The 17669-nt window shown below is 35.3% G+C and overlaps 1 protein-coding gene and 1 long non-coding RNA gene across 2 annotated transcripts; one reads left to right on the top strand and one right to left on the bottom strand.

Moving 5' to 3' along the window:
* Positions 1-3616: 3616 nt before the first annotated feature.
* Positions 3617-5010, bottom strand: LOC138340637 (uncharacterized). The gene is made up of 2 exons (XR_011213335.1): positions 4611-5010; positions 3617-4162 (listed from the first exon to the last, which is right to left on the bottom strand). It is a non-coding gene; the product is annotated as an uncharacterized lncRNA (long non-coding RNA).
* Positions 5011-11559: 6549 nt separating this feature from the next.
* Positions 11560-16741, top strand: LOC138340503 (uncharacterized). The gene is made up of 9 exons (XM_069292231.1): positions 11560-11749; positions 12000-12108; positions 12252-12364; positions 12464-12632; positions 13043-13131; positions 14245-14489; positions 14735-14827; positions 15125-15255; positions 16672-16741. The coding sequence occupies exons 1-9, from the start codon at positions 11560-11562 to the stop codon at positions 16739-16741; spliced, it is 1209 nt and encodes a 402-aa protein (XP_069148332.1).
* The last annotated feature ends 928 nt before the right edge of the window (positions 16742-17669 follow it).

The raw sequence follows: 17669 nt of genomic DNA, 5'->3' as shown, positions 1-17669 counted from the left end.
GTTTAATGTGAATGCGACTTATTGACTTAGTATGCTAAAGTTTTTTAGTCTTGTATGTGTGATTGATATATGACCTTGAACATTGTTAAAAAGGTCTTTATGTGGAACCTTCAACCTAGTTAAAAGGTTATGATATCCTTGAAGTTGAAAGTCGTAATGATATCCTTCTTGTGTGAATGGTGGACTTAGGGTTGGTTGGTCGGAAAGGCATGAAATCATCCTTAGGAAAATCATTGAGTTATCCACTTAACCATTGTAAGGCAACCTAAGGGATCTTTTTGGTAAGGTGTAATGTGATTGGGTTATGAACTAGATATGGAACCTCTTTATGTACTCCTTTATGTGAATTACTCTATGAGAACAAAGTCTAGCACCGAGTGAGTATGGTTAGGGGAGTTGCTCTATTTGAAATATGAGAATGGAGAACAAATAAACCCTTCATATTCCCTAACCATGTGCATACATGGGTTGTGTCCTAGTTCTACCATTGACAAGTATAACACCCTTTATCGGAGAAGGGTTGACTCTGGATTTCATGCGTAGCTACCATCTTCTATGTCAATTATTGTCTATTTCATCATATGGGATACATACTAGTGTTTGAGAAGTTCTATGAAGTTTAGGTGGTGGTATGGGACGCTATCTAGACATTACACGATTAGGCTTTGAAGATGTTAGTGAGTGAGTCCCTAGGTCTTCTTCAAGACCATTACTTGAATGTCCTTATGTTTTGAATGTCTCTTAAGTTAACTAATGAAGATAATGACTTAAGTTGGATAGTATGTTAATGACTAAGTACTTACCTAGAGTAGTTTAAGGGTTTCTTAGTTAAGGTATGAAAGGGGCATAGGAATGGTTACTTCATGTTTTACCTAGGGAAGTCATAAGAATGACTTTAGATAGGGAAAGCAAATTGAATAACTAGACATGATCTAAACTTAGGTAGCTTAAGGATTATTTAGGTAATCTTGGAGAGGGTGTTATGGGCGTTCTCTTCTTGAATTACTTAAGTAAGTCTTTTGATAACCTTCGGGAGGAGAATATCATATTATATATATGTTATTGCATGAAGTGAGAATGATCATACAATAGATAGTCTAAAGTATCTATTAGGTGTGTGTGAAGGGATTGTATGTGTGATTGCTTCATAACTCATTCAAGTGAGCCTTAGAATCATCTTGGTTAGGAGGACCTCATAGTTATGTGCTTTGGATGTATTTTGATGTTATATTGTGATATGTGAAATTTAGATGAACTCACCGTGAAGTCACTATAATGTCATTGTAACTTTCATATAATGTGGCTATAAATTGTAATGTCTTCTAATTGTGTGGTTTGGTGTTTAAATGTGATTTTATGTTTATATTATGAAGTTTTAATCAAAAAAACCATGTTCCTCATAAATGTCTGTTTCTCATGATTTTATGCATTAAGTCATACTTAATACAAGTGTTTGTACTAATTTCATACATTTTGTTATATCTAAAGTTGTAGGTGGAAGGTGAGAGGTATCATGGAGCAAGCTTGGAATCTAGTTGTCGTTTAAGCATAGTTGAAGTATGTCCTCACTTGACTCGAGGGCATAATCGTCTTTAGACTTCTTTATTTCGAAGTATTGTAATATATATTAGATTGTTATATTTCGATTGTATGGGCCGTGTACCAAGTGTTTCTTAAAGTCTAAGGATGGCATATACTGACACCTAGAGTTTTCTATTGTTTTAATATGAAAGATATTTTAAGATGTTTTCATGTGAAAAGTTTTAATTCCGCACTACTTTAGTACATGTATGCAATGAATGATGTCAAGTGCTTGTACAAGATTTCCGAGAGGTCAAGTACGCCGACGTCGCACTCCGAGAGTGCCATATCTTCTAGAGTGTAATCTCTCGGGGTGTGACAGACTTTTTCATACTTTTTGAATATACTTCTTCCGTTCACTTTTCTTTGTCATATTTAATTTTTCAAGAGTCGTATGACCTACATTTTAAGATGTTGTGAAATTAGGTCTTAGGCCTAACTCAAATCAAAAAAGCTAGCTCAAATGGAGGACAATGGCGGCTCAAGCTAATTAGTGAACCTAAAGCCAAAAATTAATTTTATATATATATATATATATATATATATATATATATATATATATATATCGGACTTATGGTCTTAAACATATCATGTGGAAGCTAAATTTAAAAATTAGTCCATAAAAAGGAAACATTCTTTAATGTTTGAAAACAAATTTTAAAAAAAAAGACAAACAAATTTTAAAATATGTATAGTATGTTTTTTTTTGTTAGAGAAGGCCTACAATAATTTTATTGTGGGGAACTTTCACATATAGCCACTAAAAATTAGCCTAATTATTCTCCATAGCTATAGTTTGATAATTATAATTCGTAACTACATACTAGAGGTAGGAGAGAGGCGATCAAGATTGGGAGAGAGAGGCGAGAGAGAGAGAGGGGCAAAAAGTGGGAGAGAGGTGAATTTTACATGTATATTGGTTAGATAATTATATATTATACACATGTATTTGTATATATGTCGAGCGATATTGGGAGAGGGAGGAGAGAGGCGAGAGAGATTGTGAGAGAGGCGAGCAAGAGAGGGAAGAGAAGGGGGAGAGATGAATTGTATATGTATATTTGTTAGATAATTATATATTATACATATGCATTTGTATAAAAAAACAAGTGACATTGGGAGAGAGAGGCGAGCGAGATTGAGAGAGGGAGGAGAGAGACGAGCAAGAGAGGTCAGAGAGTGGCAGAGAGGTGAATTGTTTATGTATATTGATTAAATAATTGTATATTATACATATGTATTTGTATATTCTGACGAATTATACATATCCAAATGTGGCTAATTATACAAATTTAAGTCAGCCCATATGATTAATGTATAATATTAGTCGTGAGTGATAATCATAGCAAACTATAGCTATAATGAGTAATTAAAGTAGTATAACTTTGCTTAACCATGTAATTTTTCCTTTTATTATTACTAGAACAAATAGGCCCTTCGATTTTAGGGGTTTAAGGTGTATGCCTAATTTCTAAAGGTATTGAGCCACCCTTATGGAGGAAGATTATCTAAACCTTATAACAGATATATTCTTTCATCATTTTACTATGACAAGGATTGCAATTTATCGTATTTTTAATATATTTGATCTTTGGAATATAGTGAATAATTACCAAATTCAATAGAGGTTCAAAGATTATTCAGATTAACTCTCATAAGATAAGGTGCCAAGTAAAAATGAACTAAAGAAATTAAATAGTATAATCAATTTATTGAGCTACTTAAGATGTGCATTAAGTTAGCAATTACCATGTTCGGAGTGCACCAGTATCTGATTTTGGATCACCTTTTAAGTCATATCAACACTTAATTAAGCTACACCCATAATTAGAAATAATTAGGAAAAGTTATCTCACCCAGTGTCTACATCAAGCCAATATATGCATGTCATGTTTTTAAATTTATAGTTCATTTTACTTCACTAAATCATGTAATAATATATTTTACATTGCCTTGGTGTAAACGTCCGATGCGGGTAAGTTTTTTCTTAAGACGTTACAAATTGTACAAAATAAAGATATATATACTAGGTCAATGAAAAGATAAATTAAATTTCGGAATTCATTCAGAGTTACAAAGCAAATTACCATATGCATTTATAGCTAGATTACATATTAATCAATACCAAGATTTGTTGTTTCATAGACAGACAATTCCATTGATCCAATGGGAGAAAAAATATCAAGTTCAAACAAATCAGAACTTGCACAACTTGCACCCTCATCTTCATTTTCTTCAATCATCTCAATAATATTCTTGTAGAATTTTAGCTCATGAATATGGTTTTTATTAATGTTTTTGATAGCCTCAACATTTTTTAATTGGTCCATGTCCAAATTCTTCTGCCCACATGGAGTACTAATAATATTCTTTCTTAAGCAAGTTGATTTCAATATTCTATCCTCATCATCATTTGAGGAAATATTTGCTTTTTTCCCATTTGTAAAAAGTGAGTTCAAGAAACTTGATAATGTAGGTTGCTTAACTTTCTTTAATTCTCTATAAATCTTGAAACCTCTTGACTTTGTCTTCTTAAAATCATCTTCGCCATGCTTAGGCTTTTCCTTTGCCAAAGAAGAATCTGTTGAAAATTTAAATAGGGTATATATGGATGAATTGGTTTAGGAGAGAGTTATAAGGTTAACGTTGAACTATAAATTTACCTTATATATATCAACAGTAATATAAAAAAATATATAAAATTTAACACTATTAGGTAAAAAATATATAAAATTTAACACTATTAGGTTAGTCGAAAAATATTTACACAAATTACCGAGGGGGTGGGGTGGGGTGGGGAATAAGTGAAGTTTGTAATTTTAAAAAATACTACTAAATGAATGAATATTCAATGAATTATTGGTTCGTTAGAAGACCTTTAATCGAATCAATTTCTGATTTGACACACGTTCCTTTGAAACTAGCATTTTGTAATAATCATAAAATTATAAGATGAATTATCTTAAATCGAATAAAGGTGATCTGATAATATAAAATGAACGTGATTATATATGGGCAAATATGCTCACCATAAAAGTTGAGGTCTTTGGGATGTTGGTGCTTGTGAAACTTTTCTTGCTTAGTCGAAATGCTAGTTTTAATTGGTTTAGGCCTATTTTTAAGACCATACCAAGAAAAGCTAATACTTGAATTAAAGTTTTTTGATTTTTTATCTTGGCCAGCTTGGAGCTTGGTTAATGGAGTGGCAAATGGGGGGTTTGACCAAGAGAGCAAAAAAGCATGACATAATGAGAAATGGATTTGGAAGAACTAAGAGAATGAGTAGAAAACAAGTGATCAATGAGTTTATTCTTCTTCTTCTTTCTTAATAAAAATAATATTATATTCCTCATTGGACTTTATATTATTCCTACTTGAAGGGCAAATGAGGAACAATGGAAAATGGATTCAAAAGTTGTTATTTCTTTTTTTATCTCTCTTTTTAGGTTCAAGTATTTAATATTCGAAATCATAATGCTTAAATAGATTTGTGAGTATACTGAAAAGATAATATAAGAAAAGAGAGTTCGAACATATGAAAAGGAATAGCATAAATATCTTTATAAGATAATTCAAAATGTTGACGATAAAATGAAAGATAGAAATAGATTGAGAAGAAATTTTTTAAAAAAAGTGATTCGACATAATATGATTTAAAATTTTGATAGATGAAATTGTTTGGCGATTCTAGTCCCTCCACTTGTCAAATGTCAAAGTCCCTCACTCAACTTATCAATTCACGCAATCTACAACTTTGTTTTGCTACTTTTTCCATCCTATCATAGTACTCGTTACACTTTTTATGGATGTGATATATGCTTAGCAAATAGGAACCATGTTGGCTTGTAATTAACACAGTCTAACGGATCTTGGATATTTACTTCTTGGGGAATTTAATTTACAAAAATTATTTGAACATAGAATTGTTATAATGAAATTTAAAAAATTTCAAAAGTTATTTTCACAATCATGCACTAGGGCTTATTGTAAAAATTATGGTAGATGATTCAAATTTTTTATAAGTTTAAAATTTATGGTTTGTTATTCACTTTTTAAAGTATTAAGAAACTTGTCCTAATTTTCTTTTGAAAGACTTTTTTCAAATTTTTTTTAATAATATATGATATACGATTCAATCATATCATAATTTTTGTATTCACTCTATATCAACGATACAATAACGGATTGATTGGAGAACTTTTTTAATTTGTTTTGATAAATATAATGTATAAATTTATATTGATTAGGCAATTATTATTCCACAAATCAGAGATTGTATTTATATATAAAAGGGAAAATCTATCGGTGGTCCTCTAAAGTTGATATCAAGTTTCACTTAGACATTTCAACTAGGCGATATTCATTTTAAACACTTCATGTAGGGTTATGTTGTGTCATTTTGACATTTTTTGCTGACATGTCAAAGTGAGTGTGATACACTCAATAGCACGGCTTAATTTAGCCATTTTTTGTTTTATTTTCTCTTCTTCTCCATTTATCAAGCTACCACCATCCACCTTTTTTCAAGCTTAAACTTCTTCAATGGAGATCAAATTTTGTTATCAAATTCGTTTTTAAGTCATATTTCTTCTTCTTCATTGTATTATTTTTTCGAAATCTACCATCACCTTCCTCCTTTTGCCGGAAAATGGATATCAACACCCATATTTTCTCATTTATTCTCTCTTTGTTTCTTTCTCTCCCTCTTTTCTTTTCAAAAAACAACACTAAAGAAAGAAGAAGAATAAATATGAGAAATAATAAAAGAACAAAATATTTTTTTAAAAAGCACAAAAGAGATTTTGAGTGTAATAAAAAAAAAACACTTTTTTACAACAATATTTTTATTTTATTTACTAAATAGAATTTTAAATGATTTTTAATTGAAAATAACACATGTAATTATTTAATTGATTAGTTATCACGTCATTAACAAGTGAATTACACTCTCCTTCAGTTTTTTGCTTATTGTGAGAAAAATATCAAAACAATATAACGAAACCTTACATGAGATGCATGTCTAAAATAAACATTATTTAGTTGAGATATTTAAATAAAACTTGTTATCAACTTTAAGAATCCACCGATGAATTTGACATGTATGAAATGTGTCATGATATTTGTCATGTCTCAGTCACTTTTAATTTGGAATATAATTGTTGAATTATTTATTAATTAAGGACTGAAAGAGAGAATCCTTCTGAATGTTGCATTTGGGAATTGGGACAACATGGCATGATGTGTTTTTTTTTTTAAATAATGAAGGAAGAGAAGTGGTAATAATATCACTTGTATACCAATCAATCAAACAATATAATGTATGAGTCCAATTTTTGCAAGAAAGAAATTAAATAAAATCAAACTGTCGGTTCAATAAATACAAATTAGGAAACAACAACAACAACAATAATAATAATAATAAAGTCTAAAGCCTAGGAATAAGATAGCTAAAGCCTTTGTTAAAGCTAATGAGATAAATGGAGATATTTGTGTTGTTGGTTGGCAGCATTGTGTACAGAATGAAGTTGAACTTCTTTTGTTTTTTTCTTTTTCTCTCACAATTATTGTTCCTTAAAATTGAAGCAGATTAAGAAATAAGTTGATTTGATTAAGATTAAGATGTCTGAATCTGATGAATATGAAATAATTATGCCTATTTATTTTTCAATATCTGAATATGCGTAATTCATTTATTTGTAAACATAATAAAAATATAAACCAAACAGAAAATTATTTTAATATTTTAAAAGAATTAATTAAATAAAATAAAATTATTATTTGATTAAAAAAATGCTAGTGATAGCATAGATGGTTCGTAGTAAAGGTGGTGATGATAATAGTTGGTTTCAATGGCTAGTAAAGGTGGTGGTGAAAGTTGTGATGGTGGGAGTGGTTGGTGTTGATTAGAATGATGGTGGCAATTGATAGTGGTGATAATTGTGATTGCAAGGTTCGATAATGTTAGTGGCTGACAATGTTGATTGTGGTGGGTGGCTGAAGAATGTCTAGTGGTTAAAGACTGTGTTGGTGGTAGTTGACTGTGGTTCCAATTGAGATAGTGATAATGGGGATTAACCATAGCAATAGTAATGGTTAAATAGTGGTCGTTGAGGTGGTGGTGGTACTAATTAACGTAGATAACGATAGTAATGAATGAAGAATGTGTGGTGGTTGACTATGTGTTGGTGGTACTTAGTAATAGTTGGTGGTGTAGGTAGTTTTGATGGTAGAAGTAGTTGACAGTAGGGATTGACCGCAATGGTGATACTCGCAAATAGTGGTCGTGGAGGTGCATGTGTCAATGACAATGTTAGTGACTATAGAATGTGTGTTGATTAACAATATGTATTTGTGGTATTTATTAGTGATGATAGTTATGTTAGAAGATTTGAATGAAGGGATTGACCATAGTGTTAATAGTGGTAATAACATGTGATGGTGACATGAATATAATGATGGAGGTGGAAAAGATGGCCGTTAATGTTAGTGGTGCAGTTGTGTAACGACCCGCTAGGTCGTTTTGAGAACTAGGACTAGTTTGACTCCTTTTGAAAATTTAAAGAGATATTTTTAAACTATTAGATAACTATGAGTACCCAATTGATGAAACTTTTATTAAATAAATAATTAGAAAATAGGTTAGTGGAGTTTCACGGTTAATAATTTCTTATTTAGAAGAAAAGGAAAATGAAAAGTGGGGAGGCGAAACCTTACCACAGGCGACCAGCAAGAGGGAGAAAAATCATAGCCATTGTTCAGGTAAAGATATGAGATATTCGTTCTTTTCAATTCTATATATAGTAATATATTGTTGGAGTGCTTGGGATTGTGTTATTATTTTATGCTATATTGATAATGGGTGATAAGAAATAATGGGTAAGTTGGTGATGATTACTAAATTATATTATATTGTTAGCAATTGGGTTAGTATTCAAAAAAAAAAAAAATATATATATATATATATATATATATATAAATCGATCGAAGTCGAATAGTTCAATGGCTGCAGGTTAATATTTTCTGGGATTTTGTCAAAAGAATTTATCATATATATTGTTAGTTTCAGAATGGTAGGAATAAGATTGAGTCAATCATTGGACAATCATTGTCAATGATTGCCAATGATTGAAATTGGATAAATATTTTAGGAAATTGGCAGGGTTTCTGCAACAAAAAAAATGTATACAATGATAATAGATATTTTAATTGGAAATTAATGGTGGAAGTTTTTTTTTATGTTTTTATGTTTGGATTATATAGTGGGGGTGATGAAAATGGATGCCAATCATTGGGCAACCATATGCCAATGATTGGCATGGAAGATGCTTGAATTAGCAGTACAGAACGAAGGGAAAAAATGGGAAAAGGGGAGGGGCGTTCCACTTCTGCCAATGGGTGGAAATTTGGTTCATATTTTATTCATATATTAAAATGCTAGTTTTTAATATATTGGGATTGGTAATTAATTATTAGGTGTTATTTTATATGATCTAACATTGAATTTTAGTCCATTTGAAGAGGTTAGAGTTAAGTTCTTGGCTTAAAATTTAGCAAGTATGAAAAATTTGGCATGCCAATATATATCAAGATTTGGAGTTTGTTGAAAAAAAATGAGTGAGTGTTAGCGTCTATGATAGACATATAATAATTTGAATGTCTACAAAAATTGCTTACTTACGAATATTGCAAAATTGGTAGATTGGGAACGTTCCGAAACCTTGCGGAAAGGAAAGGAAAAATCTTAAAAGATTCGTGGCACAAGCTCGGCATCTAAGGTATGTTAAGACTTGTTAGACTTGTTAAAGAATGTTTTCCTAATTAAAGAATAAAAATAAAAATAGACAAAGGGGTAAGGGGAAAATAAGGTGGTCTCGTATCAATGGTGTGACGGGCATTGGTACGAGTACTGGTGTTATAAAACGGAAAATTTCCATTATAGAATGTGGATTGAAATTTGAGAATGCCAAAGCATATGGGCATTAGCTGATATATTATTGACTTGAATTCCTTGTGTGATTGTGTCTTATTTATTTCACCCGTATAGTTGAGATAATTGAGGTGGTTATGTATTATATTCATATTGATTGATTGAGATGCATCATCATCCCCTCTATTGAAACAATATTGTGCACATGCATAGAGATGAGACTGAGTATAAGTTGGGCACGTGGAGATCGTCCGTTCTGGGGATGGTGAGATATTAAGATTGTAATTTGGGCACGTGGAGACCGTCCGTGCGAAAATTGTTTGTTATTATGATAGTGCGTTGAGATCGTCCCCACAGACACGTGGAGATCGTCCGTGTCGGTATATGGACCTAGCGAGTCCCCCATGGGTCATGAACTCTCGATGTATTTTCGAGGAGTATTATGTATATACGGTTGAGTGAGTACTGGGTATTCTGAGACATATCATTACATGACATCATTTTGCATTGCATTTCATCCCATCATTCATTCTTGATGACTATATGTTTCGTTTGGTGTTTGGAAAATATTAAATGTTGATTTCCTTTATTGATGAAACTTAAATAGTAAGTGTAATATATATATATATATATATATATATATATATATATACTTGTACAATCTAAGAATTTATTTTCTTATATAACTCCCGTCACTACTTCTTCGTTGTCGGTCAATGAGACATACTGGGTACACGTGGTTTCGTACTCATACTACGCTTGTTGCACTCTTTGTAGTGCAGATTCGATTCCGAGTAGAAGCACATCTCGTGGAGCAATTTGAGTCCGAGCTTGGAGTTGTGATGAGCTGCTTGGCTGTTCCGTGGCCCACACCTCCCTCTATCTTTTATTTATTCTGTTATTAGTATTCAAACAGGATATCCCTTATGTTAGATTTGTCATTTAGTTTCAGACTTGCATCGAATTTTAGAAGCTCTTGTACTTAAGACACCAATTTTTGGGTGATATATTTTATCTTCCGCATTTCGTACTTATAAGGAACTCAATGTTGGAGATTCTTGCTAAGCTTTGGTCTTTTTTGACTCATTTGTTGGTTTAGTTGGGTTAATATGTTGGGTTGGCTTACCTATTGGTTGGGAACATAGGTGTCATCACGACTTGCAAAATTTGGGTCGTGACAAATTTGGTATCAGAGCTCTAGGTTCATCGGTCTCAAGAGTGCAAGAGCAATGTCTAGTAGAGTCTTGCGGATCGGTATGAAGACGTTCATACCTATCTTCGAGAGGCTATAAGACATTTAGGAAATATTTTGTGTTTTTATTCATTATCGTGCACACTTGACCTTGTAGAAATTCTAATCTTGATATCTCATTCTCTCTCAGATGGCGAGGAATCGTACATCGGCAAGTGGTGGTCAGGATCCTGTTCCTGCCTGCTTCTGGGAACACTATCCGAGGTAGAGGTCGGGGACGAGCTCGAGTTCAGGGTAGGGGTCGTATTGCAGCACCTGTGGATGGTCAAGTACCAATAGCTACCCAGGGTCGTGATAGGACCGTACCTCCTGATGCAGAGGTTATTCATGGGGATGTGCAAGATCGTGTCGAGGGGGATGGGCCAGCTCAGGATCCACCCAGTACTATTATCCCCCTGGTGCTTCAAGATACCTTGGCTCGTATGTTAGGAATCTTAGAGGGATGTCCCAGGCAAGAGCTTTGCCTGTCACTTCTGATGGCTCACAGACCCGTGTTGGAGGTCAAACTCCAGATTCGATAGTTGCTCCAGATTCTCAGACTCTCAGGACTCAGCCAGCTGCCGCTGTAGCTCCTCGTTTGGATAGTATGGAGTTTCCAGATATGACATCACATTTGGTGAACAGACCTTCTATGACTATTGATGAGCAAAAGATGTTTGGGAGGTTCAGACTAATGAATCCTCCTACTTATACTGGTGACTTAGCTGAGGATGCATATGAATTCATAGTTAGTTGTCATGAGAGGTTGCATAATCTTGGATTAGTGGAGTCTCATGGAGTTGACTACACAGCGTTTCAGATGACTGGCTATGCTAAGCATTGGTGGAGGGATTATATTAGTAGTAGGCCAGCTGGATCCCATCCACTATCCTGGACTGAGTTTACTCAGGTATTTCTATCCAAATTTGTTCCACGCAGTGAAAGGAAGCGCAAGAGGTCCGAGTTTGAGGGTTTGCAGCAAAATGGTATGTCAGTTGCAGAGTATGAGGGTAAATTTCATGCCTTGGCTAGGCATGCTTCGATTATACTTCCCACAGAGGCTGAGAGAGTGAGAAGGTTTGTTAAGGGGCTGATTATTCCGATCCGTCTAGGAGTTTCTCAGGTTGCTGCTTCTGGTGTTCCATTCCAGAAAGTGGTAGATGCTGCTAAGGAGATGGAGATGATTCGACGTGAGGGATTTGAGCAGCGAGAGGGCAAGAGGACTCGTTATTCAGGTGATTATGGTGGTGCTCCGCCTAGGAGTCGGGGTTACTAGGGCAAAGGTTATCACCCTCAGTCCAGCAAACCCATTCATGCTGCTATACCAGCGTCTGAGGCTGGTTACGCTGGGCATAACTCTTCGAGCTCGGTACATACTTCGTAGGGTTCATCTTGTAGACCTATAGTTTGTGGAGGGCATTCTGGTCATTCTGATTCCTCTCATCAGCTGGCGTCTCGTAGGGGTTGCTTTGAGTGTGGTGATATGGGACACTTTGTGAGATACTGACCTAGGACCAGACGTGGTGGCTTACATCAGGGTTCTCAGGTTTCGACTTCCAGGGCTGCACAACCTCCAGCTAGGAGTGGTGCACAGAATGGTAGAGGTGGTTCTCCTTCTGGTCGAGGTGGTGGTCATGGAGGTTCACAATCTGATGGAGGTCGTTCTCACTGTTATGCTTTTCCAGGTAGGCCAGAGGCTGAAGCCTCAGATGCTGTTATCACAGGTATTATTCCAGTTTGTCATCGACCAGCTACTGTATTATTTGATCCAGGCTCTACTTATTCTTATATGTCTACATATTTTGATCCTAGTCTGGATATATTATGTGAGTCTCTTGATTTGCCGATACGTGTTTCTACTCCTATCGGGGATTCTGTAGTTGTAGATCAAGTGTATCGTTTATGTACTGTTACTTTGATGGGGTATGACACTCATGCAGATTTAAAGGTCTTAGAAATGATAGATTTTGATGTGATTCTTGGTATGGATTGGTTATCTTCTTACCACGCAATTTTAAATTGTCATGCCAAGACCATCACTTTAGCTATGCCTGGAATTCCTATAGTAGAATGGAGAGGTACTCTTAGTCATCCTTCTAAGGGTGTGATATCATTCCTTAAGGCTCGTCAGTTGGTGCAGAGAGGATGTTTGGCGTACTTGGCCCACATTCGAGATACCAGTATTGAGACTCCTATGCTTGAGTCTATTCTAGTAGTGAGTGAATTTTCAGAAGTATTTCCGACCGATTTGCCAGGTCTTCCACCAGATCGAGATATTGATTTTTGTATTGATGTGGATCCAGGCACTCGGCCTATTCCCATTCCTCCTTATCGTATGGCACAGCTGAATTGAAAGAGTTGAAGGAGCAGCTGCAGGATTTGCTGAGCAAAGGTTTTATTAGACCAAGTGTATCTCCTTGGGGTGCTCCAGTGTTATTTGTGAAGAAGAAAGATGGATCTATGCGTATATGTATTGACTATCGACAGTTGAACAAGGTAACCATCTGAAATAAGTATCCGATACCTCGTATTGATGATTTATTTTATCAGTTGCAGGGTGCTTCAGTTTTCTCCAAAATTGACTTGAGATCTGGCTATCATCAGCTGAAGGTTAGGGCGGAGGATATCCCTAAGGCGGCTTTTCGAACACGTTATGGTCATTACGAGTTTTTGGTGATGTCTTTCGAACTGACCAATGCCCCAACAGCTTTTATGGACTTGATGAATGGAGTGTTCAGACCGTATTTAGATTCCTTTGTTATTGTCTTCATAGATGATATATTGATATACTCACACACTAAGAAGGAGCATGAGCATCATTTGAGGATTGTTCTTAGGATTCTGAAGAAGAAGAAGCTTTATGCAAAGTTTTCAAAGTGTGAGTTTTGGCTTAGTTCGGTAGCATTCTTGGGACATGTAGTGTCCAAGGAGGGTATCATGGTGGATCCTAAGAAGATTGAGGCGGTTAGAGATTGGGTCAGACCTACTTCAATTACTGAGATTCGGAGTTTCTGGGCCTTGCAGGTTATTATCGACGGTTTGTTGAGGGTTTCTCATCCATTGCATCTCCATTAACTAGATTGACACAGAAGGAGGTGACTTTTCAGTGGTCTGACGAATGTGAGGTTAGTTTTCAAAAGCTCAAGACTTTATTGACTACTGCTCCGATTTTGACCCTACCCGTGGAGGGAGAGGGTTTTGTCGTATATTGTGATGCTTCTCGGGTTGGTCTTCGTTGTGTGTTGATGTAGAAGGGAAGGGTGATAGCTTATGCTTCGAGGCAGTTAAAGGTTCATGAGAAGAACTACCCTATTCATGATTTAGAATTGGCGGCTGTGGTGTTTGCATTAAAGATTTGGACATTATCTTTATGGTGTGCATTGTGAGGTGTTTACGGATCATCGTAGTCTCTAGTATATATTCAATCAGAGGGATCTAAATTTGAGGCAGAGGAGATGGTTGGAGTTTCTCAAAGACTACGATATGACTATTCTTTATCACCCAGGCAAAGCAAATGTTATAGCAGATGCCTTGAGTTGGAAGGCGGTAAGTATGGGTAGCCTAGCCATGTTACAGTTTGGCAAGCGTCCCCTGGCTAGAGATGTCCAATCCCTAGCCAATAGCTTTGTGAGACTTGATATTTCAGAATCTGGTAAGATATTGGCTTATATGGAGGCTAGGTCATCCTTGTTGGAGCGAATTCGAGCTCAACAGTTTGATGATGGTGATTTATGTAAGATTAGGGACAAGGTTTTAAAAGGAGAAGTCAGGGCTGCAATTCTTGATAGTGAGGGAGTTTCGAGGATTAAGGGTCGTATATGTGTTCCTCGTACAGGTGATTTGACTAGATTGATCATGGAAGAGGCTCATAGTTCGAGATACTCTATTCATCCAGGGGCTACTAAGATGTATCGAGACTTGAAGCAACACTATTGGTGGTGTCGTATAAAGAGAGGGACATGGTAGATTTTGTATCTCGATGTTTGAATTGTCAGCAAGTGAAGTATGAACACCAAAAGCCTGGAGGTGTGACTCAGAGGATGCCCATACCTGAGTGGAAGTGGGAGCGCATTGCTATGGACTTTGTGGTAGGGTTTCCCCGTACCTTGGGTAAGTTTGATGCTATATGGGTCATCGTGGATCGACTGACTAAGTCTGCACACTTTGTACCAGTTCAGACTACCTATAACTCAGAGAAGTTAGCCAAGATCTATATTCAAGAGATAGTTCATTTGCATGGGGTTCCTATATCTATTATTTCTGATCGTGGCACCCAATTTACCTCTCATTTTTGGCGGTCTATGCAGAAAGAGTTGGGCACTCGGGTGGATCTTAGTACAGTCTTTCACCCTCAGACTGATGGTCAATCTGAGCGTACTATTCAGGTTCTCGAGGATATGTTGCGGGCGTGTGTGATTGACTTTGGTGGTCAGTGGGACCAGTTCTTACCTCTAGCAGAGTTTGCTTACAATAATAGTTTTCACTCGAGCATTGAGATGGCACCATTTGAGGCTCTGTATGGCAGGAGATGTCGATCTCCAATTGGCTGGTTTGATGCATTTGAGGTTAGACCATGGGGTACAGATTTGTTGAGGGAGTCCTTGGACAAGGTCAAGTTGATCCAAGATAGACTTCTCATGGCTCAGAGTAGGCAAAAGAGTTATGCAGATCGAAATATTCGTGATTTAGAGTTTATGGTTGGAGAGAGGTATCTACTTAAGGTTTCACCCATGAAGGGTGTGATGAGATTTGGAAAGAAGGCAAGTTGAGTCCAAGGTACATTGGTCCTTTCGAGGTTGTGGAGCGTATTGGTGAGGTGGCATATCAGTTGGCTTTGCCACCTGGGTTGTGAGGTGTCCATCCTGTATTTCATATTTCAATGCTTAAGAAGTATCATCAGGGTGGTGATCACGTGATTCAATGGGATTCAGTGTTACTTGATCAGAATTTGACTTTTGAGGAAGAGCCGATCACCATTTTGGATATGCAAATTCGAAAGCTAAGGTCCAAAGAGATTGCTTCAGTAAAGGTTCAGTGGAAGCATCGTCCAGTGGAGGAGGCTACATGGGAGACAGAGGCAGACATGAGGAGTAAATATCCTCATCTTTTTGAGCGTCCAGGTTAGCTCTTTTCTTTTTCCGTTCGAGGACGAACATTTGTTTAAGTGGTAGGTGATGTAATGACCCGCTAGGTAATTTTGAGAACTAGGACTAGTTTGACTCCTTTTGAAAATTTAAAGTGGTATTTTTAAACTATTAGATAACTATGAGTACCCAATTGATGAAACTTTTATTAAATAAATAATTAGAAAATAGGTTAGTGGAGTTTCACGGTTAATAATTTCTTATTTAGAAAAAAAGGAAAACGAAAAGTGGGGAGGCGAAATCTTACCACAGGCGACCAGCAAGGGGGAGAAAAATCATAGCCATTGTTCATGTAAAGATATGAGATATTCGTTCTTTTCAATTCTATATATAGTAATATATTGTTGGAGTGATTGGGATTGTGTTATTATTTTATGTTATATTGATAATGGGTGATAAGAAATAATGGGTAAGTTGGTGATGATTACTAAATTATATTATATTGTTAGCAATTGGGTTAGTATTCAAAAAAAAATATATATATATATATATATATATATATATAAATCGATCGAAGTCGAATAGTTCAATGGCTGCAGGTTAATATTTTCTGGGATTTTGTCAAAAGAATCTATCATATATATTGTTAGTTTCAGAATGGTAGGAATAAGATTGAGCCAATCATTGGACAATCATTGTCAATGATTGCCAATGATTGGAATTGGATAAATATTTTAGGAAATTGGCAGGGTTTCTGCAAAAAAAAATGTATACAATGATAATAGATTTTTTAATTGGAAATTAATGGTGGAAGTTTTTTTTTATGTTTTTATGTTTGGATTATATAGTGGGGATGATGAAAATGGATGTCAATCATTGGGCAACCATATGCCAATGATTGGCATGGGAGATGCTTGAATTAGCAGTACAGAATGAAGGGAAAAAAATGGGAAAAGGGGAGGGGCGTTCCACTTCTGCCAATGGGTGGAAATTTGGTGCATATTTTATTCATATATTAAAATGCTAGTTTTTAATATATTGGGATTGGTAATTAATTATTAGGTGTTATTTTATATGATCTAACATTGAATTTTAGTCAATTTGAAGAGGTTAGAGTTAAGTTCTTGGCTTAAAATTTAGCAAGTATGAAAAATTTGGCATGCCAATATATATCAAGATTTGGAGTTTGTTGAAAAAAAATGATTGAGTGTTAGCGTCTATGATAGACATATAATAATTTGAATGTCTACAAAAATTGCTTACTTACGAATATTGCAAAATTGGTAGATTGGGAACGTTCCGAAACCTTGCGGAAAGGAAAGGAAAAATCTTAAAAGATTCGTGGCACAAGCTCGGCATCTAAGGTATGTTAAGACTTGTTAGACTTGTTGAAAAACGTTTTCCTAATTAAAGATTAAAAATAAAAATAGACAAAGGGGTAAGGGGAAAATATGGTGGTCTCGTATCAATGGTGTGACGGGCATTGGTACGAGTACCGGTGTTATAAAACGGAAAATTTCTATTATAGAATGTGGATTGAAATTTGAGAATGCAAAAGCATATGGGCATTAGCTGATATATTATTGACTTGAATTCCTTGTGTGATTGTGTCTTATTTATTTCACCCGTATAGTTGAGATAATTGAGGTGGTTATGTATTATATTCATATTGATTGATTGAGATGCATCATCATCCCCTCTATTGAAACAATATTGTGCACATGCATAGAGATGAGACTGAGTATATGTTGGGCACGTGGAGATCGTCCGTGCTGGGGATGGTGAGATGTTAAGATTGTAATTTGGGCACGTGGAGATCGTCCGTGCGAAAATTGTTTGATATTAT

Source organism: Solanum lycopersicum, chromosome 12, assembly GCF_036512215.1.
Source record: "Solanum lycopersicum chromosome 12, SLM_r2.1".
Taxonomy (NCBI): domain Eukaryota; kingdom Viridiplantae; phylum Streptophyta; class Magnoliopsida; order Solanales; family Solanaceae; genus Solanum; species Solanum lycopersicum.
The sequence above is the reverse complement of the archived record's forward strand: the minus strand, read 5'-3'. Positions and strand labels throughout refer to the sequence as shown.

Coding starts and splice junctions, on each gene's coding strand:
- LOC138340503 (XM_069292231.1), top strand. CDS start 11,560: ATGACTGGCTATGCTAAGCATTGGTGGAGGGATTATATTAGTAGTAGG. Junction 14,490..14,734: donor TATGTAAGATTAGGGACAAG/GTTTTAAAAGGA, acceptor TTGAATTGTCAG/CAAGTGAAGTATGAACACCA. Junction 14,828..15,124: donor GCATTGCTATGGACTTTGTG/GTAGGGTTTCCC, acceptor CGTACTATTCAG/GTTCTCGAGGATATGTTGCG.